The 25573-nt window shown below is 42.2% G+C and overlaps 1 protein-coding gene and 1 long non-coding RNA gene across 2 annotated transcripts in view; one reads left to right on the top strand and one right to left on the bottom strand.

Moving 5' to 3' along the window:
- The window catches only part of LOC147642633 (uncharacterized), a 174206-nt gene that overhangs the window by 51159 nt on the left and 97474 nt on the right, over positions 1-25573 (bottom strand). The window contains exon 2 of the long non-coding RNA XR_015273303.1: positions 22566-22792. This is a non-coding gene — a long non-coding RNA (uncharacterized LOC147642633). The remainder of the gene's footprint in view (positions 1-22565; positions 22793-25573) is intronic.
- LOC110176399 (uncharacterized) overlaps positions 1909-25573 on the top strand; it is a 92320-nt gene continuing 68655 nt past the window's right edge. Inside the window, 1 exon segment of the mRNA XM_020942734.2 lies at positions 1909-3288. Within this exon segment, the coding sequence (XP_020798393.2) occupies positions 2994-3288 (295 nt within the window). The 5' untranslated portion in view covers positions 1909-2993.

Raw genomic sequence — 25573 nt, 5'->3', positions numbered from 1 at the left:
ATTTTAATTATTTAGTTTAATATATATGTATATAAACGATTTAATTTGGTATTTTCTCAGTGCACATATGAGTTAGGTAGCAGGGGACAAAAGGACACTCAGGAGTTGTTGTCCGCCACACGAGATATTCCATGGGCACCCTACGTCTGTGTCGTGCCATGTTGATTCTATGCTAAATACGAGCAGAACAATGATAATGTCGCATGCTAAATTACATGCAATTATGTATTTTTCTCTTCTCCCGTTTGGTTGTTGGCTTTTCCCACTTATATCCCCCCCTTCAACGTCCCTTTTTCGAGCAGGACTCCTTGCAACATTACCTCAAACACCGTCAACGCTTCGGTCGCTGTCCCTGTCACCGCTGTCAACGCGAAAAAAGTATGTTAATAACAGAAAAAAGAAAGCAGAAGTAAAAAGAAGGAAGAAGGAGTGCAATAATGGGAAGCTACACCTAATATTGCATCGTTTTTGTTGCCATGTTTTTTGGTTACCTTCGTCGGCTGTAATTAAGGCAACAAAATTGTTAACATAGAAGACGAGCATAGGGTTCGATATACTTTGATGAAGCTATGCAACAATATAGCTTTGAAAAGGAAAGCCAATCCGGAAAAGTCGCCCTAGAGGTAATAGCATACCCTTATCATGTTGCTTAGGTCCTTTGACGTGTGAATATATTTTCTATCTTAGCGTTTCTCATACAACCCTAAACTGAGCAATAATTTTAATTATGATTTAAGAATTCGTTCAAAAGGTTCATTCAAGCTTTATAAATAATATTGCAAATATCATATTTTCAGGGTCATAAAACTCCCCCTAAATTCTACACTCCTTTCAAAAAATGTGGTTAAATTCGACTACATTTACATATATATTTTCTTTTAATTTAGATATATTTTTTTATGCTTTTCATTCCAACTCAAAAATTCAAATGACTCCTAGGTACTTTTGCTTTGAAATCGTTTGTATAACAGTTTCCACGAGATACCATAAAAATAATGGGATTTTTACTTGGGAGGCGGAAGCAAGGACATTTTTCGAAGTCGTTTTGACGAGTCGTAGCAGCAAATAAATCAACTCAGTTAAACACTTAATAAGCGGTATAATATTCATTAATTGTCAAGCTTAGAAATTTTATAAATTATTTGCTTAAAATCTAAAGTCTGGCTTACACTATTTAATTAGTTTCCAAACTAAATGAAAAGACAAGATATTCAACTAAATTTCAAATATGTCTGGCGCTTCTTCGAAAAGTCCTGGCCTCTCAGTGGCCAGGATTCTGCGCGATATTCCGAACCGAACCGAATGGGCCAAAAAGGACGAGGCCGAGGACGAGGTTCTGAATGGCGCCCGGAGCGCGGAAACGAGGCAGCTGGGATTGGGTTTGGGAATCCGAGGCGGAGGCGAAGGCGAGGGCGGGACGGAGAGAGACCCGGACGGAGAGCAAGGAGCTACGACCGGAGACGGCGGCGCGAGTGAGAGCGAGCCATTCGTGAATATTTCATGACCGACGGCAGCGATGGCAGCCGTTCGTTCGCCAGGACATCGGAGCTCGGAGAAATGTAGGGAAACGCATCAGCAGAGGCAGCGGCAGCAGAGAGGCACAGCGGCAGAGACTGTGGCAGCCGTGGCAGCGGGAAAATCGGCAGCAGGAAAATCGGCAGCCTTTCTGCCGTCGTTGCAGTGGCAGCAGCGCCTCTGAATTTTGGCCAATGCGTGTGCTGCTGGCGTTCAGTAAGAAAAGCGTCGCCCAGCGGTCTAGTACGAACGTATACCGAACGCTTTGTATATCCTGTAAAACTATATCCTGTGTGTGCGATTGATCTCGTCTGCCTCACTCGTGCGTTGTTCGAAACACAGACTCCAAACTCTGATTGCAATAATGGCAAATTATTCTGGTCTTGGGAAACACTCATGCTGTTTTATTATTTTTATTTCTATTTTTTTTTAAACCAACATGATCACAGATTTGTCTTGAGTTTGTTTGCGTCTTCGTCGCCAAACTTTGGCGACTTTCATTAAACTTTGGCCGGTGTTTTGCGAAGGATTCCTCGCACTGCAGTCACTGACTTCTAAAGTTGCCTGCGAATCCGCGCGCGACAAAACCCAAAGCCATCATCAGTGGAAGCTGCCGGCAAAATAATTGCCAGCGATTCCGCCGATGCTTCTGCAGCTGCTTCTTCAAACTTTACCAGTGACTTTGAGCCGGCTGAACAGGGCTTCACTTTTTGTTTGGACTCTTTTCCGCACTTCTTTTATATTCTCTTGCCTTATTTTTTCACTGACACTTTACATACCAGACATTGATATTAAAACAGAAGACGTCTGGGACACATACTCATACTCGTCGAGCACAAAACTCGCATGACAGGAATATTTATAATTTCCGCTGCCGGCAGACACAGCAGAAAAGAACTGAAAGAATAATTTGCGATTACTGGCAGGCAGAAGGCGAAGGAAATCCCTGAAACGATATCCACATAGCCGAATGTAGCAGCGCTGAAATTACAAGCCAAGTGCGCTTGAGTTCGTGTATTTCCGGTTGAACAAACACATAAGCGAAACATAAAAGAAAGGCGAACAAATACATATACATATATCCACTATATATACTCACAACATAAACAAAAAAAAAAAAAAGAAAATACAAAAATAAAATAAGAAAACCCCCCAGTCAGGTCCAGGACGAAAAGTGAAAATACATAAAGGCGAGAGCATATTTCATAAGTTTGCACTCTGCACATAGCACACATAGAAAACAGAGCCCCGAGCCAGAAACTGAACGAGAACCAGAGCCAGAGCCAGAACCAGAGAAAGCTGGCGACAAAGGCGAACGCACGACCTTTGGCACCGAGTTCAGCCCCAGCCCCAGCTCCAGCGGAGGGGTCAGCAAATCAATAGAACGGCAGAGACAAAGCGGCAGTAGAAAGTACAGCGGGACACGGGCAACGGACAACGGACAACGTTAGAAAGCGACCAAAATTCACTCGCGAATAATGCTGACCATGTCGACCCTGATGATGCCTGCACCGACCATAGCCATGGGCGCCCCGCAGATCACAATGGGTCCGCACAAGCCGCCGGAAACGAAGCTGCTGGCCATCCATCCCGCAGCAGCTGCTGCGGCAGCCGCCCAGCAGCAGCAGCAACACTCGCAGCAGCAGCAGCAGCAGCAGTCGGTGACAGCTGCCCATTTGCAGCACAATGGCCAGCAGCAGCACTCGCAGCAGCAGCAGCAGCAGCAACAACAGCAACAGCAGCAGCAGCTAGTTGGCAGCAACTCCAAGCCAGGTGAGTGGAAAACCGAATTTTCGCCTCTGCGGGTGAATGTCCTCCGAAATTTTGGCGGAATTTCCACCGGCAAAAGGTGTTGCATAAATTGAGAAATGTCGCTGCCATTTTGCCCCTGAGACGTGTCTCGAATGCAGCAGTCAACGAGCTTCAGTTTATTGAGCTTGGCAGCATTGCATGGGGCAATTTTTCACAACAACTATCATTCTTGGGGGAAGAAGTGCTGCTTATGAGTATTCCAACTATTCCACAAGAAAACTTATGGAAACTCAGTGAAATATAATTCTAAAAACCAAAACTATTTACAACATTCCACAAAAGTGCCATTTAAAACAAGCCATAACTCAGCCAATGATAAAGCAAAAATAATTTAAATCGATTAATCTTTAATGAAGGACATTAGATAGCTGCAATTTAAAAGTGTATAAAAATTCCAATTCGCAATCAAGTATTTAATTTATTTGAAAAATGTTAACGTACTCATTTGCAATTCTAAGCGAACTTGCATTGGCTTTCAACTAGGATTTAATTGAATGCATTTTATTTCCCGAAATAATTGCATTTCATTTTCAGCCAAGGATTTGTGAAAGCTTAAAAAGTTAGTATTCCGAACACGAGCATTATTTATTATTAAAGTTTAATTAAATGTTGCTTCTGTGGAAAAGTTTATAGTTAAATTAAATTACCAAGAAAAGAAATTCCATAAAAGTTAAAATAAAACATAAACTTTAAAGGCATATTTTCAAAGTTAAAGAAAAGCCATTCAAACAATTATATTTTTCCCCCATATAAATATTCAACGATAAACTTTTTCGGTAACATCATCTTCAAGCTTTAAGCAAGATTACTCACAAAACCATCAGCAATTCAGAAGAGACTTGAGCTTATGAATTCAAACCAGTGTCCCAGCAATTATAACTTGGGCCAGAAATACCCGAGGCGATCGATATGACGGCACCATAAAGTATTCCATATTTATACAACATTTGTATTCGTCGCACGGGAAAATCATCCTGGCAACACATTCAATTAAACGTATCTCAGACGAGACGAGGTGCGGCAGGTTGATTTCAAAAATTCCAATAAACCACAGTGTCCCGGACAAGTATCACTTTCTGCTATTTTTGCATGAGTAACATTTTGAGAGGCCAGAGGAAATGCGAATGCCTAAATTCGCACACGTAATCTGAAAATAACAAAACTCGAACACGCATTTCTGAGATGAATTATTGTGGACACCACCCTCGAAAAATCCTCACAAGCTGGCTGGCTGGCTGGCTGGCAGGCCGAAATGTCAAGCGTAGGCATTACAAGCATAAATATCAGTTACAATTTTCATATTTTTAACCACAAATGAAAAATTTGATACAGCCCGGCAGCAGGGCAAGGAAATTGCATAGCCGGAGAGATTTACAACTTAAAAACAACTTAAGCCGAAACTTGGAAACAAAGGCAGGACAGGCAGAGACTGATTCCGGGCCAGGGACTGGGATTGGGAATTTTCTCCAATTTGTAGGCCTCCCTCGGATTTCCCCCTTCTCCCCCGCACACAACGGTTGCTAATGGCAAAAACTATACACAAATAGACACAGGCAGGCATAAAACCGGAAACAACGGAACAGGAAGCTGCATGAAAATGAAACGGGCTCTCGGAAAACGAGGGCCAGGGCAGGAGGCCAGGAGAGCTCCGGCTGACTTTGGACTGTAATGAAAAATGGAAAATGTCTACTAAAAATAGTGAAAAGTTGAGTGCGGCTGTGGGGCGGCATCTCTCGTCGAGCCGCCGAGTAGAAAGCCAGGCAAGAGCAACTTGAAAATGAATTTAATTATGGCAAAAAAGTGAAAATTTCCACACTTGAGTCTGCGAAGTTTGCCTTTCCCTTTGGCCAGCGGAGCGTTGATGAGCGCTGCAAAGTGTGAGAAAATTACTAGACAAGACAACACCAACTGGCAGGGCATAAATAGCAGGATCCCGGATCCGGGGTGAAAGTGAAGAGTCTGCCGGTTCCGAGCATTGTGTAAGTTGGCTTAATGCGGGGATGGCTTACGAGACAAGCAGGCAGCCGTTGCGGAAAACCCAGGGAAATGAGTGCGAAACGGGAGTAAGTGTCTAGAGTCTCTAGTCCTTGGCCAGAAGCGAAGAGAAAAAAAAACCGTCGGAAATGACTTTGAATCGAGGACAATTGACTTGAAGATGAGCGAAACTTATTTACTAATTAGTAGGAATAGAACTAACATTTATTTTACTGTAACTAATCGAAAAGTACAAAAATCTATAAGTCTTATTCTTGATTATTGGTAAATAAATAAATGAAGTTTTTCTAGCTTCTCATTATAAAGTTATCATTCAAATAAGTTAACAACAAAATTAGGATTAACAATTGCCATGCTTCGAAATGAATTCACACATTCCAATTTGAGATGGAAATATATTTCTTGGAATAAACGAACACATTAAAAAAGAATACTTAGAACTTATACTTAATTGCTTATATAAACAATTTAAAACATTATAAAAAGTTCTACATTCAATTTGATTTAAAACTATGACATCATGGAGATCAATTTCCCTCTTTGGTTAAGTGGGCTTGCCACAGAAATAAATTCTAGAGCAGGCAGAGTAGAAGGACAATTGACTTGGCGATGAACCCCACTTAGTTACTAATTAGCAGAGGGCTAGAAAAAGTCGACAACCGCTCACCGACAAAGCAAACATTGATTACCAGGCCAAATGATTGCAAATTGAAAATTAAGCACGCCGCTGAATTTCCAATTCAAATGCGAGGAAGACAGGAGGAGCCAGGACCCAAACTGCCGGCAAACCGAAAGGAGCAGAGCGTAACAGACACATGCATATAAATTTATATATGCAGGCCACACTCACTGTTCAGTGTACACCCACACACACCCACAGCTGCAGTGGCACACGGTGCATGAACTTTCGAGGAGCACTTACACATACACTGGGCGAATAGGGTAGGGGGTTGCACCTACACACACACCGCTGTTGCAAAAACAAACAGCGACTGCGAGTTTCTCAAGTGTCGCAACTGCAATAGCAGCGGAGGCAGCAGCAGCAGCAGCAGCAGCAGTTGAGCCAACAAGTGCCACAGTAGTTGCTATTGGTGGAAAGGGAACCATCCACAGCATCAGAAAAACAACAGCAACAGCCACAACGACATCCATAAGGGCCAACCACAGTGGCATTTACCCCCTGAAAGACCTTTCATATACCAAAAGTGCTATTTTTCTAGTCATTTTTCTCCATTTAAATATTTTTGCTAATAACTCGAGGGAACGTTAAAGAAATAGAAAAATTAAATTCTCATTTGAATACCATTTAACATTTAAGATTAATTTTAAGTTACATATGCCATAGGTTATTGTTGAAATTAATTAAAGTTTTCTGAAAACCTCAATAAGACCCAATAAGAAATCATTAATTTTCCGAATAGTTTTCTGCATCACCTAAGGTGCATACTTTGCTAGAGTAAAATTTATTTCATCCTGCTATCGTTGCTCCATTTCATCCCACTAATTTCCACTGTATTTCCCACTATTATCTCTATCTGCCTGTGATCCGCCAGCACTTGGCTGTTTTTCTTTTTTGGCCCCAAATGATGCAACAAGAGCAACAACAACAGCAACGAGCGCGCTTTACTTTCGCTCAGGCGACGGCGACAGCAAAACTTTTAAATTGGTTGGCAACACTTGCAGCTAACACATACACATACTCCCTACACACACATACTAAATGTTTGTTTTGGAAATGAATTTGGAAATTTTTGTACGGCTCAGCGTGGCTGAGGGGGTGGGGGGGGGAGGAAATGGTTGGAAAAGTGGCAAAGTGAGGCGAGAGACAGCGGGCAACACCTCAAAGTAATTTACCAGCAAATCATTGGAAGGAGTCAACTTCCAAGGCGGAAAATCCAAAGGAGACTGAGCAGCCGAAAAGTATGCAATGCCAAATGAAACACACATACGAGTGAGAGCGTATAATGTGTGTGTGCGGTGTGTGTTTGTGTGGGTAAAAAACCACCAAAGTGAAATGCATTTATCGACCGCAAAGCGTTCGAAATGAAATCTGTTTAAAGGATTTTAATACCCCAGCAGAGACGTGGAGTCTGCATCAGTATCCCAGGACGTCTGTGTGTGTGTCTCTGTGTAAGGAGCTGATTGTGTGGGTGTGGGAAAGGGGCTGCAGGATTCCAGGATGCGGGCGAACACAAAAAGTCAATGAATTCGTTTGGCGAATTGAAAAATTAATTCAGTTGCCGTCGCTGGCATTGATAAGGAAAAGCGGAGCAGGAAAAACTTTTGCCCGCCGCTCTCCTTTCATGTGTCTTTATCTTTGCAGGGTGTGCCTGTTTATCTCTCTCTGTGTGGGTGTTTGTGTGTTTTTACTTGCACACACACAACACTTGACAAGCTTTTCACTTACTAATGATTTCTCATTTCGCTTACGGTATTTCCCTGCTATTTGTGCTTTTTGTCTTACTTTGCGTTTTACACAGCTATACTTGTATATATGTATATGTATGTATACGCGTATACAGGCCAAATTACTCACTGACGTTGTTGTGGATTTTCTCTCATTTTCCCCCCACCCGCACCGCAGCGCTCTTTCCACCAGAAAAACGAAGGAAATTAAGCAAAAAGCGCAAAGATTTATTTCGCTTTGATCAAAATTAAATGAATTGATTTTAATACGCCCCGTGGGCAAGATATTTCCTTCGCTCTTGCAAATGAAAACGCATAAAAAAGGTGTTGGTTGGCCTTGTGGGCGTGCCTCGTTGTTGCTCTTGGGTTTGGGTAGAGCTCGTTGTGAGCTTTATTTTATGCCAGCGGCCATTACAATTGAGTAGCTACAGCCATCGCCATGCACGAGTGTCTGTGTTAGCCATTTGAATTCCCACCAGCATTGGTATTGGTAGCGGCAGTGCCACTGCTCTTGGTATTGGTGCGGAGAGCTCGTGCTTAAAGACGCTCAATAAATTCCCATTGAATTGGGTACAAAGTGGGGGATGCGATAAAATGTTTAAGGAAATCGTGTCAATGAATTAATGCGGTGCGGCTTGAAAGAAGCAACTTTAAGGATAAAAAGGACAGCAATTTTTTTCGATTTTTTAAATGTATTTAAATTTTATTGATTGTTGATATGATATGTAATGCAATCCCTTTCTAGGTAAAGATTAAAGTTTATCTAAAGGGAAAATTAGATTAAACTGATAAGAAGAGCACTCATATATATCTTAATACTTATTCAGAGCACATTAAAGTCCTGAATCTTTAAGGACTTACACGCTTTATGTCCGCCTAAAAATAGGATATGCTTTGCAGCAAAAGGACTCGTCACCGAGTGAAACACAAAAATCGATGCTCGATTTTATGTCCCTGCCCTGGCCTGTTCATTCCGTTTGATTACATTTCATTTGATTTGTAACATTTTTGACCGTCCCCAGTCCCTGGCTTCAGGCCCCATTCCTCCTTACACTGCAATTCCTTTTGTGTGTGTTTCTTTTTTGCTTCCTGTTGGCGGCGGCAAATGAAAAGTTTACATTTCATTGCTCAATTCGACATTTGACATTTGGCAGCGGCACTGGCATAGAAAATGAGGTTCACAGTGCTCTCACACAGTGCCAGTTTTTTGCACAGTCTCCTCCGATTTTTTGTCTGTGAATTCTTCCTTCTCCGTTTCTTTTTTTTTCAAAATTCAGACAATTGACAGCGGCGTCATTGTTGTTGTTCTTATTGTTTGTCATCGCATTTGTCGTCCTTTGGCTTTTGCCTTTCCGCATTCGTTTCGCTGGCGCCTCATAATAAAAGTGTCTGCAATCCGCTCGCTTGTTGCACGGTGTAACAAATTGCTGATGCTTGCATCGCATCCGAATGGATGGGATTTGGAGAACGCGGACCCGAATGGCGGATTCACCGCTGCCCAGGTGGGGTGGAGATGACCAGGTGCTACTACGCTGTGTCCAGCCACTGGTCAACACTTTGGCGCAATTTAAATTTCATGCATTTTTCATTAACACCAAAATGGAGGCGACCACTCGACTGGGGTCCTCCATTACCCAGCGACAAGGACATGAACTCTTTTACGGACTTGGGGCCAAGATAGAGTCCAACAGCCGCGGTAAAAGCAGAAATAGTAGTTTCGAAATACGTTGAGTTAAATATAAATTGTTTATAAGTTTAATAGCTCATGAGGCAGCTTAGGTAAGACATTGTTTTCCCACTTGATGAAATAAATTTTTTGGAATAGAAAGTATTCACTTTATTTTCATATTTTAAACATGAAATAGAAATGCTTTTCTTTCACTTAAGTTTAGTTTACCTATTTATTTACAATATTAGATTCGTTAATGATTTTTGTTTTTGACTTCCTAGAAATATAAGGTGTTTTAAGGAACTTCTCAGATGACCGCATCTGTGCCTTAAGAGGCTGCAAAAGAAAGAGGACCAAAAGCGAGTTGGCTCATCTTAAATGCCCATCTATTTTACAGCTGCATCCCCATATACCAAACATACAAGAAAGGACACTTGGGCTCGTGAGCCTTGCCTTGGCGCATTTACATTTTCGTATTTTCGCCATGCCCAGCGTCCAGCCCGCTGACCCCTGATCCTGATTCCCCCTCAAAGTCCCCTCCTGCAGTTCGGTTCGTATCGATTTTGAGTGTCGCCTGCCATTCAAATGGTTTTTATTTCGCATTTATGTCCCCGCCTCAAACCTTGTGACCGCTTCAACTCATCCTCATTTTTTTTCCTCAGCCGCTGACTGACTTTGGCACGTTTTAATGCATTGGCCACAGTGCCTCCAACTGCCAGCAATCTGAGACTAAAGTTACACGGAAAAAAAGGATTAAAGATATTTAACATATGTGAATAAACAACATTTTCCATGATTTTTTAAGAGGAAATATTAAGGCTTTTCTTAGCATATAGAACACATTTTTAATTCGATTATTTTGCAATTGCAATAATCCTTTTTGTCTCTGTGTGCATCGCGTACGTGTGAGTCCTTTCCTTAACCCTTTACCACCATTTCCGCATTGTTTTGCTCGTTTGGTATTCCGACTCCACAGCTTTCTTTGCCTTCTTTTTTATGTCCTGACCGAACTTTTGCATAAAGTCATTTGGGGCGTTGATGGAATTTTTGAGGATCTCCCTCTCTCTCGAAGGTTTCTGGGAAAAGCGTTTAGTCTTGAGCTAAATTTTATGAGCTGTGCGTGCGGACTTCTGTTTGACTTTGGTCTCATTTGCGCTGGCAAATACTGGCAATTTATGCAAATAATAATTTATAAAATTTCGCATAGTTTTCCGGGGGCCGGGGCTTAGTCGAAAATAAAAAGCAGTTTGGGCTAAATAAAATAAAACATGTAGGTAAATAAAACATGGACTGCCGAGTGCCGAGTGCCCGGGTTTTTCGGCTTGGCCTGGCCATAAAAAGTGCTAAGTAAACACATGTGCCCCACCAGGAGCCCCCATCCCCAGTTTCCGCACCCGCAAAGCAAATGCCTGCACATAGTGTAAACACATAAATTTATGCATTTTCAATGGAGAGCTGTTAGCATAAATTTACAGCCCAGTAGAAAAAAAAAAATGAAATAAAATTGGGGGAAAATCAAGGACTGGCGCGGGGAAAATGGTGTTGGAGGGTCAGCCAGCAGCAACAACAAGCCGTACAAAAGTGCTTAACAAAACAAAACAAAACAAAACAAGCTGAACAGAGCGAAAATAGCGTTAAAGCAACGCAAAGCAAACAGTCGACAGTTGAGTTGCTGCAGAGCTCGAAACAAACAAAAAATGCAAACAGAAAACAAACAAAAAAAAGCACACAGCAAAAAGGCAACTCGCCGGAAAGCGGAAGGGGTCGAGGGTCGAGTGGGGAGATGGGTGCTCAAGGGTTAAGGGACAGGAGCCAGGAACCAGGGACCCCAGCTGGGGTGTCCTGCAAAAAACTTGAAGCAAATAGAGGCACTGCTTTAAAAACCTTAACACATTTCCAATGATTGGATCAATAAACGGCGACAAGTGCCACAGTATTGTTCGGTATGAGATTTATTTGTGTGACTGTGTGTGTGTGTGGGTATCGACACTGAGAGAAATGAATTTCTGCTAACTCCGGGAACCCGAAATGTATTTATCCTTACAGAGAAAATCCATCATAACTAAGCCAAAAAAGCTTTAATTTTAATTCGGAAAACTTTCCCTTGTTAGTTTTTAATAGTTTAACAAATCTGCATACTCAATTTACAATTTTTTAAAATAAAAATTTTTGTTGATTTTTTTGTAGCAATTTTTACAAAGCAACCCCAAAAAAAATTTGAAACAATATTAAAATTTTTGTTTGGCCTGAGATGGCTAGATCTACGCGTCTGTTTATTCTGATCAAGAATATATATGATTTATAGGGTTGAAAACGACTCTTTCACTGAGTTTCAAGTTTCTGCTTGAAATTATAATACCCTGCAAGGACGATATTTATCTATATATTTATATGACGATTTTCCTATAGCCCACACCTCAAAGAACTCATAACTTAGCCAAGAAAGCATTAATTCCCAATCGGAAAGCTGTTCTGTGCTAGTTTTGAATAGGTTAATAATTCTGCATTCCTGTATTTAATATTTAAAGTATAAAAATTTTTGTCAATTTTTCACAATATCATTAATGCAAAAACATGTTATAAAATTATGAAAAAATTTCACAAAATTTAATGTCCTTTTTTTGATGCTTAGAAAGATTCGCCTGTTGATGCTGATCAAGAATATATATGGTTTATAGGGTCGGAAATGACTCCTTCACTGAGTTTTAAGCTTCTAACTGAAATTATAATACCCTTGGGAGGCTAGTATTTTCACCAATCAGATAATAACTTACTCAAGAAAGTATTGTCTATTTAAAAATATATTTCTTTATTGTTGAATTAAGATACTAAATTTCGGGATAAATATTTTCTCTGAGTGCGTGCCGCTAACTACTGCCAATTGGCAATACGGAAAAGAACAACTGCTGCACTTTTCGGCAGGATGCGTGTCTTCCTGCTATTTTTGCATACTTTTTCTTTTGCTGCCAGCTGACACTGCTAGGCACCACGAATATTTTTTTCGTTGTTAAAGGCAAAGCTTTTAACCTGCACCTCTGGCCTGGGCCTTTTTTGTGCTCACACATTGCCATAAGTCGAAACTCCAATACAGATTGCATATTCGGCCTGTTGGTCTTGAAAAAAAAAAAAGAGTCAATTCAAAGCATAAGTCCCTAATCAAATAATCCTCAAACATGAGTATGATTCAGATAAAACCACTTTTTGTGCTGCACAAAAGTTGCTCTAATTATAAATATCAGTTGCCATGACCGTTTCACATTCGTTGCCCGGCAGAGAGTTAAATGGAAGCCGCAGAAAACAATTTGCTAACTTTTCCAGATCTGCGGTGGCTTTTCCTCGTGTCCTTTTTCTTCCACAAAAAGCAAACTTTAAACATTTTCATCGCACTTTTCAGCGCTCAAGTCGAGGCGAGCCGGAGTTAGATATGTCAATAAGCACGCACACACCGAACATCCCCGGCAACTTATCAATTTTTCCATGCTCAAACCCACTTAGAGAAGATCCCAGTGGAGAAGTCAGGGGCATTTTCCCGGGGATCGGGTATACGGACGGACTGTACAAACATTTGGCTCCGCCGGCAGAGGCGATGGCAAAGTCAAAACGAAGCGGAGATGCAGTCGGAAATGCCATTGAAAATAGTTTAAAGTTGCACCAAAAAGGATATTGAGCTAAGCCAGTTGCAGCTTACAACGAGGACAAGGGGTCGGAACAGGGGTGTCGTCCCAATTTGCACTGTAAACTTTTTATAATGCAAATAATAATGAAAATTAAAATAGTTTTGAGTATTAAAAGCAGAAGTCCTGAATGATAAACATACAAAAATATTTAAATTCAAGCAATCTTTGTATGCTCTGTAATGTGCACGCCCTTTAAATAATTAATTAAATCACTTATTGATAAAATTATATACATTTCTCGAGAATTACCCCGAGTGTGCAGTGTATATTTGCTTATGTGCTCATGGTGGTGTCCTCTGTTGGTTTTCTATTTGCCTTCGACTCGCTGCTCGCTGGCTGCTTATGGAAATCCGCATGATGATTGCATATCCTTCGCCAGAGACGCTGCCATATCCCTAATGCCGCCGAAAGTTTGCGTTCATTTGCCTGCTGCACGCTGCTTGCTGCACGCTGGATGCCACCCGGATTCGTCCTTTTCTTCTCGTTCTTCTCGCTCCTTTCTTCCAACCATATATTTTGCCCCGCTCTCGTTTTTTTTCTTCTTTTCTTTCCTTGATGCTTTCAGCTGAGAAAACTTTTACTTGGTTTTTCCTATTTTCCTTGTCGGCTGCTGCGGTGGCGGTGGCCAAAGTGTTTCTCTTGCATTTGAAGAGCTTTTTCTTAATGTCACTTATGCATAAGTTCCTATGAGTTTGGCCACACACACCCACACCCACACATACACCCAAACCCATCATACATACATATATGCATATCCATGGCCAGGATGGGAAGCTCACCCTTGTTTGCATGTGGATAAAAGTGCAGCGAGTGTGCGTGTTTGGGGCGGGTGTGGGTGTTTGTGTTTGAGACTAACTTGATGGCACATCCTCCATGGGGATTTACAAGTGCTTAGTTCTATGTCGCAAAAAAACGCTTTAATATTATTATACTTTCTTCTCTATGTGCACTAGCAATTCCTTGCTATTTTTTCATTTGCTTTTAAATTAAATTAAATAGCCCGGTTAAAAGCGGACGAAAACAAGTTGAAAGACCAGATTCTTAAAGTCTTCACAGAGATAGTATATATTGTTAAGTGAAAGAAGTGAATTATAATTTACTTTCTAAAAGTTAATTTCTTCTGTATTCTCTTCCAAACAAAATACTCAAAGCAATTCACCATAAAGACAACTCCAACGGATTGCCAAAGGATCTTAAAGCTTCCCTTTAGCCACAAAAATCATAAATAAACACCAACGCCCATGCACACACACGCACACACCACGAACCCGTCTTGATGTATTACATGTGTTGGCATTATTTACTTAACTCGGCTCTGCTCTATTTTAGCCGCTTCAAAAAGTCAAGTCTACTTTTGTGGCGCAGCTATTAGTGCAGCAGCGACGCCAACAGAGGCAGCGGCAAATGGCAACAACAATGCCATAGCCAGGACACAAGGATGAAGACATTAAGGCCCAGCATGCGCCACCAACACACACACACACATTCACACACAGCTACCGACATGGGCGTAAAGAGAAAGAAATATAATGCCAACATAACATTTAATCCAAGGAATTCCATATCGCAGCCAGTGGGGAAGCCAGGCGAAGGCAACCAACATTTGGCACCGTGAAGCAAAGTCGTCCTGTGATGGGTGGGAAATGTGGTTCCGCAAACAACAAGGGGTAACCCAAGAAGGGCTTTCCGAACTATCAGTTTTGGGTGTACGCAGAAATCACCATTTAATTAGTTGAATCTCTGCCTTAAGCTGTTAATCTCTAGCAAATACACGGAAAATTAACAATGTTTGAATTAGTAAAGGAACGAAGAACAATTGCCAAATGAATTAGTTGTATTTGCAGTCTTACTTAGAGAATTCTAATAATTCCAAGCATGATCGTAGTTAAATTGCAATTACCAAGTTCCTAGTTCCACCTTTGACCAAGAATAACCCTCAGCTGAGTTGCTCTATCCGTCTTATGGCTAATACCAGGACGATCATTGCGTAATCTGAGCTGGGAACTCGTAATGTTTATTTCCACTGTGCTTATCTGGACAGAGTCAGAGGCAGGTCCTGGCTGTGGCGCACTCAAATGGCGCACGAGGATAATAGAGGAGAAAGAGAGAGCGCTGCAGAAATACTTTTAGCAGCCGAACCGAGTTGAGCTCAGCCAAGTTGGCTGGGAATGAGCCAGCCAGCCAACGGAAGGAAGAAATAATCATAAAAATTATTTCAGGACGCACACACACATACAGGCACATAATGCACACACATACACATGTGTGTGTGTGTGGTGATCATAATGTTGCAAGTCGTCTGGGGCAACCGCTGGGGAATCTCTTCATTTTCGATGCCTTGGCAGGATTTACACTTTAATGGCAAGGCGTGGGCGTGGCTGCCCTTTTTAATTTTCGTCCTTCATATTTTCTATTTAGCAGGATATATATATATATACATGTATATGTGTGTGTGCGTGGGTGTTAATGGGTCTCGCGTCTGGCCAAAGTGAACACAAAAATTGATATCCCGCCGTCAGTTTTAATGCCCTATGAATGTGGCTAATGAAACTGTAGCGCACTTTTTTTTTGTTATTACTTCTTAAACCACATTTAATGCTCATCTTCGTCTCATTTTCTTTGCAGGTAAGCCAAACAGTCTCGACTCTCCAGCACTGAAAGCAAAAAAAAGGAGAAACTCAATTGAAAGACGGTAATTTTTGGGGCAACACAACAACGGTGAGTTGCAAAAGCCGCATGCCGGCTGGAAGTCGTGGCAAATTTGATTTATTCGGGCATGTGGATGCACCCGGGGGCTCCACGAACCAAAATCAAGAAAAAAATAATAAAGAAACGTTAAGCAAAAAGGCCATTGGGGGCAGCTACCGCTACGACAGCGACAGTAGCATCGTTAACATTTAATTATGCCATTTTCATTTCCGTAATGAAATGAACTTGTTAGCCAGATGGGAAGCCCCTTTGTTCTTTTATTCATTGCCCTGGCAAATTATCATTGATTTTGTTGCTTAATCCGGCCAAACGTCGCACTAAGGTGAGCATTAAATCGAATTAATTTCGGGTAATGCCCCGCTCACCGCTCCCCATACACCACTCACCAGTCCAAGTCCAAGTCCTGCTGGAGTGGCCATTTGACATTTGCCGACAAAACGTTTACATTAAATGTTTGGCCGTGCGACCATGGCCGATTTCTTTGCTTTTTGTTTCGCATTCACGTTTGTATTATTCCGCCCTTATTCCTTGCCAATGTCTTGGCCCTGTCTACGGGTCGACATTCCCGGAATTCTGCACATTGTCCGGACGGAGAGAAAGTGACACGGGTGGCCTGGAGCTGGACGCTTAGCGCCCAAGTTGAGACATTTGCGTTGACAATTGCACAGAATTGGAAATAAGATATTTTGTGAAAGAGAGGCCTCGCCACTTTTATTTTAGCTTGGGAATTTCGGGATAGATGCTGAAAGCTTATTTATTGGCAATTCGGGGAATGCCATGACCATACATTAGTCAAACCCAAATGGCAAATGCAATTAAACACATCACTTTACCAATCTTCCCTTCAAAAATCACTCAATTTGAAATGTTGTTTTCGTGTTTTCTCGGGTCGCATACGCTCCATTAAGCGGCAAACAAATGCCGAGTGAAAAGGAACCGCCCGAGGTTTGTACGCAAATTTTTTAATTTATTGCATAAAATGTTTTGGGGTTTTCCTATTCTGGCAAGCCACAAAAGCCAAAGAAATTGTTTCAATTTGTCATGACAATTTCTTTGAAATGCCTCAGCGAAAAAATGTCCTTCTCCGCCCCCGCCTTCGTCTTCGCCTTCGCCTTACTAAGAAGTAAAAAGGAGCAGGCATGGTTCGGCAAGCCGCGAGTCCTGCGAATCCTGGGCGGGGGCAATGTCGTCTGCCATCAAAGCACTGAATTCAATTTGGTTTAGGAAGAAGCCCGGCTCATTCCTATGGCAATTTCCCCAAGTTCCTCGTAGGTCTATGTCGGCTGCTTTATTTGCTCGGCTGTAATTTGCAATTTTCACCTTGCCGCCGAGGGAAAAATCGCGGGAAGGAAATCGTTGAGAGCTAGACCATTATCAGCAATGAGGGTGGCATGGGGGTCGCCGAGAGTTGACAAATCAGCGGCGCCTTCCAAATGACATTAAAGGCAGCTCAGCTGAGCCAGGCCCGGGCCCAGTCGAGGCCGTAATGCTTGGCTGCCTGCCGCTGATGATAATGGATGCCGCTCTCGCTTTTGGCTCAACCATTTGGCAGGCGTTCGCAGTAAATCTGATATTTCCCCTTGGCATAAATAAATAAGCACATGAAGGAGGCGGCCCAAAACCGATCACAATCTTAAATTGCAGCCTGCAAACAGTGCCAACAAATTAATGTTGCACAATGTGGCTGATTGTGGCTTAGCCTTGAATGGGTAGAGGATATTTGACTAAGGATTTTAAGCTAGGCCTTAGGTTTATCATTAAAAATACTCTAAATAAAATATTTACTAAATAATGAATAGAATCCTTAATAGGATAGAACAGAAACCTTTAAAGTCGTCACATCCACCTTTTCCTTGTTCGATTTGTCTTATTCTTGTGGATGCCACTCACGCAAATTAAAAGCAACGTATCTCCTGGCAACGGAATCCAAACGAACCAAACATCTCACGTGGCAAAACCAAACTGAAACCCGGGCAGGACAATAAATCTTCAGATGGAAGCGTTGGCATCGGTGATGCGCCTTTAAGCTGCTTAGTCTCTGTCCGCATCCTGGCTCTCTGTCCGTATACCCATTTTACCCCCTTCACCCCTTTCACCCGCCGCCACTGGGCTTCGCTTGCAATTTCCGCTGCGCCGGCGGGACGCATATTAGCCCGGCTGCCACTGGATTCCGGGTGGACAGGCGACGGAAGCATCATGGCGGAAGCGCAGGAACAAAGTAGCTTGATCCGGACAGCTCTGGGCAGCCGGGGGAAGCTGTAGATGCAGCTGGAAATTCTGAAGGAGCTTCAGCTGATGACTGGCAGTCGCGGATGTAACAATATGATTGGATTATTATTATATTTATTGAATGGTGTGGGTGTGGGTCTGGGTCTGGGTCTGGGCCTGGTTCAAGTGTTGGAGCTCGGGCGCCAGATAATGAACGGTGGCATCGGCTGCGGCATCTTATCCTTTTTTTTTTTTTTTTTTTGGTTCTTCCTTTCTTCTATTCTACTGCTCCAGTTTTTCTCCTAGGACTTTTTCCGTTGGCCTCAAATGGCAGGCAGACATGCAATCAGCCCGGAATCTTCGCCGGTCGGGCGTTTGTAATTGGGCCCTTTTATCTCGTTCACCGTTCGGGCCAATTAAAGTTAGTTTGCAAAGTAATTAAGACGATTATGTGGCGCTCAAGTATCAATAAGCGCCAATTATCCAAGTATTTCGAATCGATTGTTACTCGTTGTGGCGCTCTTTTCGGTTTTCGCTTGAAATAATTTTGTTAGATAATTTTTTAGCGCCACTTAAGTGATTGCTTTCGCTGGCTGAGGGAAGGTTATGTAAATGGAAAATGGAAAATGGGTAACGTAATTGCGGACACGAAAAATAATTATTGGAAGAGGTTCGGGCGGAAAGAGTTGCCAGACAAGGATTTAATTGGAGACTCTGCGGGTGATGGAAGGCGACTTCAAGGCAAATTTTCCTGCTAGTTTTTAAAAGTGCACAGGGAAATTTTCAACGGCTAAGAATTAAATGACACCTAAGAAGTTGTAGACCCAAAAATATATTGTTAGAAAACTTAATTGATCAGGTAGCTTACAAATTTATTCAGCTTTCTTTAAGATTATTTATAAATGTGTTTTATGTTATATACCCCTTAGTTTAAATATCAAATCTCATAAGCCACATTTTGAATACATTTAAGTAATATTTATTTTTTTCGAGTGTGGCAAAGCCAAAAGTAACTGTCAAATGCAAGCAGAAATCATGCAACTTCAGCAAGCTGAATTGCAGTCAATGCCGGGCGTCAATCAAGCAACTTTTGGCTCTTGCTAATGAACTTCTGGGCGCATCCACTCATTTGAAAGTCACTCAGCTTAATTCACAACACTGTCACGCCCTCCGTTCCACCCGCCCTGTCACACAGACACAACAACAACATCAAGACACACACATACACGAATTGGAACTAATTCCAGAGTCTCTCTCCTCGGCAGTGTCAGAAAGCCAAATTTTAATCTGTGATGTTGCCAAAAACTTGATCAAGAAAGTTCAGTCCTGAACGCCGCATGCTTAGATGGATGTCCTTGCCCTGCCCCACCCAAGGCATCACTCGGTGTGGAGGGGAAAACCCCCGGATCCCTGCACTTTGCAGGCCATAGCTCACTCTGACATCCCAATCCTCCATCTATGGCCATTCATACATCTGCTCTCTGCTCTGGCTGAAAATTCCTTTGCGTCATTGGCAAAAGTTACGCGCATTTCAAAACCCCACACAAGCCCCCGGAAAACCCCGCCCGAGGGGAAAAAAATAAATCTTCGACTTTAGTGTGTTTGCTGCAGCGGTGCAGCATCGGTAAGGCGGTCCGGAGGGGTGGTGCTAAAAGGCATTTGTTATCGCCGCAGCAACATAAATTCACTTTTGTAATTATTTCTGGTATTAGTAGCTGAGGTAACAAGCGGAGAAAAGTCAGCCAACAACGACTGCTGGCACTAACCGAACTCCATCATGGCAGCAGCAGCAGCAGATCCTCTAACCCCTTTGAAACCCCTGAAATCCCAGCACCCTTATCCTTACACTGACAATACTATGAGCTGATTGTTTTCACAGAAATATCTGTGGGGCTAGTACGACCTCTTTGAATAAGAGATGTATATAAATACGATTTAAGAGCATTAGTTGATTATATTTAATTAAATAATTATTTGTCTGTTGCATCTGAAATTTTTCTTCTGTGTATAGCTGGAACGACTCACAACGAATGGACGGCAGCGAGATTATTTGTTAAAGCTAGCAACTGAGCAGCAGACTGTGTTTAAAACACACACACACCCCAACCCTCGCACACACACCCTCACTCACACTCACACACACATACGTTAGAGCTTACCCCACCAATACACATATAGCAACAACTTTAAAATTGAATCAATCATTCTCACTTTGATGCACATCAGCAACAGAAGCTGCCGTCGTTGCCTCGACTGCAGTTTTAGCCAAAGAAAATGGTTCATAGGCGAAATGGCTTGGTCACTGGAAAAGCAGCGGGAAAATCGGGGAAATCGGGGAAAGCGTCCAAGGGGGTTGCGTGGCAGCATAAGCTGTAACTATAAACAAGCAGCTTATGTGTGTTTCAGTCGTTCGTTTTCTGCTTTTTGCACTGGGTGTTAATTTTTGTTGGTTCATGAAGTCGTCTGCAGCTCCTAGAGCTTTCTAGCTCCTCCAGCTCCTTTTTCCCTATTCCTGCACAGAGGGAAAAGGATCGAAATTAATGCGAACCTATGGGAACCACTTAGTTAATCTTTAAATTGAAGGAATCTGTTAAGATTCGCAATAAACAGATCAGATAGAAATTTCTAGCAATACTTCTACTGTACAATTTAGCTAAAGAATAGCGATTTATAACCCAACTTTACTCACATTTTCTCACCGTGTAGTCCTGCTTAAACACTTCTCAACATGGCCTGGCAGCTGTGCGCAGTTCTAACGAGCAAAAACTAATAAATCCCCACGAAAATGGCTGCGGAAACGGAAGCCGTGTGTTGTGTTCAACTCCCTGTTCACAGACCCAATCCGAGTCCCAAAAAAAAAAAGAAGAGAAAAAATGCAGAGAAGAGTCCCCAACTGGAGCCGAATCCCTGGCAATAGCTTGCCTGTCTGTCTGATGTGTTTTCTTGCTTAATTCTTATTATTATCCCAGCCATTATTATGGCCGTTCTTGTTGGTGTTCTCGGTGTTCTTGGTGTTCTTGGTGTTCTCCGCGTTGCCGTCGTCTTTCACAGATTTCTTAGCCAAAGAAGCTTCCTTTATTCATTCATTCTTTAGCACTTGGCTCGATTCGGTTCTCCCCTGTTTCGTGTTGCTTATCGCCTCGTTGCTTGTATTATTATTGCCACAGCCATTGTTCGTTGTTGCCATGCAATAGTTCATTTTAATCTAGCAGCCGGATAATGCAAGAAGGATTCCGTAATTTAGCCTCAGTGTTTTCAGCTCCTTGGGCCGCATTTCTTTGTCTTCCATTTATCGGGTGGCTATATCTGGCCATTGCCTTGTTCGCTCCCAGTGGCAGTGGCAGTGCCATTGCCAGTGCCCGTTGATTGTTGTGCAAAGTTTGCAGTGGCCGAACTCGAGTTATAATAAATTTCATCACTGTTGATTGCCTCACATTCCCGGGGCCAGGGTCGGGGCCAAAAACTTTTGACCCTCCTGCGTTTGAGCCATGGCCATAACATGATTATTTCATCGCCGTTTTTAGTCAACTTTTCACTGGCTGTGCCACTTCAGCAGCAGCAGCATCCACTTGATGTTAAGTGGCCGCAGTTCCAGTTGAAATCAGATGCACCAGATTTAGCTGAATCCATTTCCGGCTGCTTGGGCAGCGGCGGTGGCGGCTTTAACTTTTAAACAGTTTGTCACATAAATTAATTGCCGGCAGTGGAAACTGTTGCGACTAAAAATGATAGCAGCAACTTTTCAGTCACGTCTGGCACATGGAACATGCAACTGCATTTCAAAGTGCCACCCCCTTCTGCGTGCCATCGAGAAAGGAGTGTCCTTTAGAAGTACAAGTGGGCTCTGACATTACACGGAAAATATTCTCACACGAAAATTTGATCACTTTTCACGGAGAATTTAATTTAAATTTTGAGCTCTCTGCGGTTCAATTTCATTTTATCCAACTAACCCCCTTTCAGAGGCTACCTTTGATCGGAAAAAATTGAGATATCCTAGTAACTCTCTCATAAATCTACCATCCAATTGCCGGCCCTCAATTACACATCAACGCGTTCGGGCAATGACCAACAACCACTGGCCACCAATGAATCCCTTTCCCCGTGTGACCCCGTTGACCCGCTGCGCAATCCATTTCCAGCAAAACTGCAGGACAAACTTTACAACGGCCCCAATGGATCCAGCAAACTGGAATGTATTGCAGGAGGAAAAAAAAAAGAATAAGGGTGCCAGAGAACTGGAAGGTCCTGGGAGGTTCCTGGGAAGTACGGACAACAAACCGCAAACTTTCGTTTTACAGTCCAACTAATGAAACATCTGAGTGCATGCGGAAAATGCTCAATGCAAATGTCAAAACAACAACGAAATTCAAAAACAAAACGTAGAAAACACTATAATTTTGAACCTTTAAAATTAAAGACACTGCACTTAGTTTGATTATATGATATTGTCGAAGTCTAAAAAAGAAAATTAAATATCAAATCTCTATCAATTTAGTTTTTAGAAATAATATCCCCACTAACAAAGGGTAAAGCTTATAAATGTTAAAGGAATAAAAATATTTTAAACTTACCAATTCAATGTCTCCTCTCGAGGGTTGAACTTTTCGTTTCCGGATTATTCAAATTTTTTTTAGTTGGCGCTTTGATTTTGTCCATCTATCTATTGCTGCCATGAATTTGAAAAGTTTTGAGTGCGAAATACTCGGCACACTCGAATCCATTCGGGGCACAGTCAATCGTTGCCATGGCCAGCTCAGAAGCGTTCTCTCTCAATGGCCAAAAGTTGGACGGCGCGGCGCTAAAAAGGGAAATAAAAATAAAACGGATCATATTGGAAACTTTAGTCCTGCGAGCTCGTGTGTGTTTGTGTGTCGCAACAACAACACTCTAATTGCGCAAAAAATGAATTGATGTCGTTGCCAAGCGCAAATGAAATGGATGTGAAATCGGGGGATACCCGAGGGCCCTGGACAGTGGGGCTAGGAGAATGGTCAGACGACGCCGCTCAGCCTCTCGAGTGCTTTATTAAGCGCTTGTATCCAATTTCGCAGCGGGACTCAAGTGGCCAACAAGAAGAAGGACAGCGCCACTAATTTATGGCGTTCCATTAAAACTTGAGTTCAATTGCCAAAAATTTCATAAAAATTTTATTTAAAAACCAGCAACTACAACAGCAGCGAGCCAGCAGAGGACACAAAAAAAAAATACAACATAAGAGATGCGCAATCAAGTTTATTACAGCAAACAAAGGCCAGAGGAGGGATTGGGGTTTTGCAGAGAGAAAAATTCTACTCTTTCGCTTGAATTTAGTGTGTTTTTTAGTCCGAAGGGATACTACCCATAGACGAACAATATTTTGGGATTAAAATAAACTTAGCAAATACGGATAATTAATATAAAAGTATGAGGTCTTAATCAAAGATGAATACCCTAAGGAATATATATTCCATATCGCTGGTTTTCCCTATATATTTGATGCTTAATTAAATAAGTTAGATATTTTTCTCTTTGTGCAGTCTAGTAAGCACCGGGTGGGGGTATAGCGGAGTAATCGTCCTTGTCGCCTGGCTGGCGACATGGCAGCCCCACGTCCGACAACCGACCTCCCCCCACACACACACACACCACACTCCACAACCAAAACGGCAAGGCTGCACTTTGGCCATGTCCTGCGCAGTTCATTTGAGGGAAAATGAAATAAATTTAAATATATTTTTAGTGCATTTCGCATAAAACAAAAAGATGCCTCGCTGTGCTGGGGTTGGCTCCTCCCCAATGGTTGTGGAGCTTGGCGCGGGCAGGAGGTCCTTTGGCGAGGCTTTGGTCGTCGTCGTTGTCCGCTTTTATTTTCCGGCCGTTTGCCATCTCAGCTTTTTGTGCCTGCCGCCTTTTATTGTTGTAGTTTTGCGTCTCCGCTCTGTTTACTTATTTACTTTTGCGCTTTATTATTCTCCATTAACTTGACAAAATGAACAGGGCCCGGGGGCCAGGGCGGCGAGCGGGATGCCTCTCCAAGGCGTGTCCTTCAGCATGAAATTAAAAAACAGAGGCAACAAGGATGGAAGAAAAAACCAAAGTAAGGGACGACGGACGGCTATGTTTCATTTAAGGCGGCAACTGAAAGTATATTTCTCGGCCAAAAAGGGATTTTCGGTAGGACCTCATAAAATCCAGAAGGCTTTCCAGCTGGCATAAATTTTCATATTTTGATAGCAATCAGTGGAAATCTTGCCGGCAAAATTAGATCTCCCGGCTAATCCTTTCATTAGAGGCGTTCCACCCATTACAATTCTTTTTTCTTCCTTCTTTGTCTTTGGGCCAGAATTGCTTGGAAGGAAATTGTAATTTATGTTGTCAAAGTCTGGTTGTTTGCGAAATTGTTGCGAATGCTTAGCGCCTTAAATGAGTTTCTGCTCTGATTGTGTTTAATTTTGACGCTCTTGTGGTTGCTGCTGGCTTTATTACCAACATGTGTACAAAAGCAAAGACACAAAATGCTTATGCAAATAGAGCTGTGTGTCTTTGTGTATGTGTGCACTGCGAGGAATCGTGCTTAAGAAGCTTTTGTTTTTCGTGTTAAAAGGAGCTGGAAGCTTATGTAATCCAAAGAAATCTATAGAGTTCTGGCAAACAGCTCTCATTAATGAGTAAAAGTATTCACATTATTTTTATTTGCATCTTGAGAATATCAGTTCTTGTATCCTTTTCTCCGTGTGTGTGCGTGTTTCCGGAAAATGAGAGCACAGGCGACATTTCCATTTCCATTTCCATCTCCCATTCCCCATTCCCCATTCCCATCGAGCATCTGTTAATGCGAGCAGAGGGGACAAGAGCCGAAGGGGAAGACCAAGAGCCAAGTCTCTGAGCCAATTCGACTTTAGCAACTTTCACAAAAGCCGGCTCTTGTCTTAGTCCAAATCCCAATGCAAATTCCATTCAGAGAAGCACACCCAAGTTGGATATTCAAGTGTGGCCAACTTTTCAGGTTTTAATTAGCCGTCGGCTAGTTAACTTAGCCTCCGCTTTGATTCAACCCCAAAACGGGCCAAAATGGGCCAAAAACGGGGGCTCCCACAATTTGCGCACGCCTCGCATGTTATTTTGCCTGCATGCATCCAATTAAGAGGCTCGTGCCGCCGCCCCTGGCAACCCCGTTTTTACAGCAGCATTTCTGCCGGACCCGGACCCGGACCCGGGGGTCTCTGGCCCCTTTTGCTTTTTTGCCTTGCTGCATTTTAAGTGAAAAATACTCAACGCTATTTTACTTATTTAGTACGTAACTACAATTTACGCCATGCATCTGCATATAAAATGCATTTTTTGCAGCATTTCTCTTTCACTTTTGTTTTATTGTATTCTTTATTTTTTGTTTTTATTTTGGTTTTGTTCGTTTTGCCTTGTTTCGAAGGGGCGGCACGCCCACTTTTTGCACACATACTGCCTCACAGACTTATTATTTATATCTATCTCTCAGATACATTGAGGAAAAAGCTAAGAAATAATAAGATACAAAATGGTTTACTTGGTAAAAGATTATTATGAATATTCTAATTGTATTAATCTGTTAAGGTAATAGAAA

Source organism: Drosophila serrata, unplaced genomic scaffold, assembly GCF_035046125.1.
Source record: "Drosophila serrata isolate PLE 108 unplaced genomic scaffold, ASM3504612v1 contig_382, whole genome shotgun sequence".
NCBI lineage: Eukaryota > Metazoa > Arthropoda > Insecta > Diptera > Drosophilidae > Drosophila > Drosophila serrata.
This window is presented reverse-complemented; position numbering and strand designations above follow the sequence as displayed.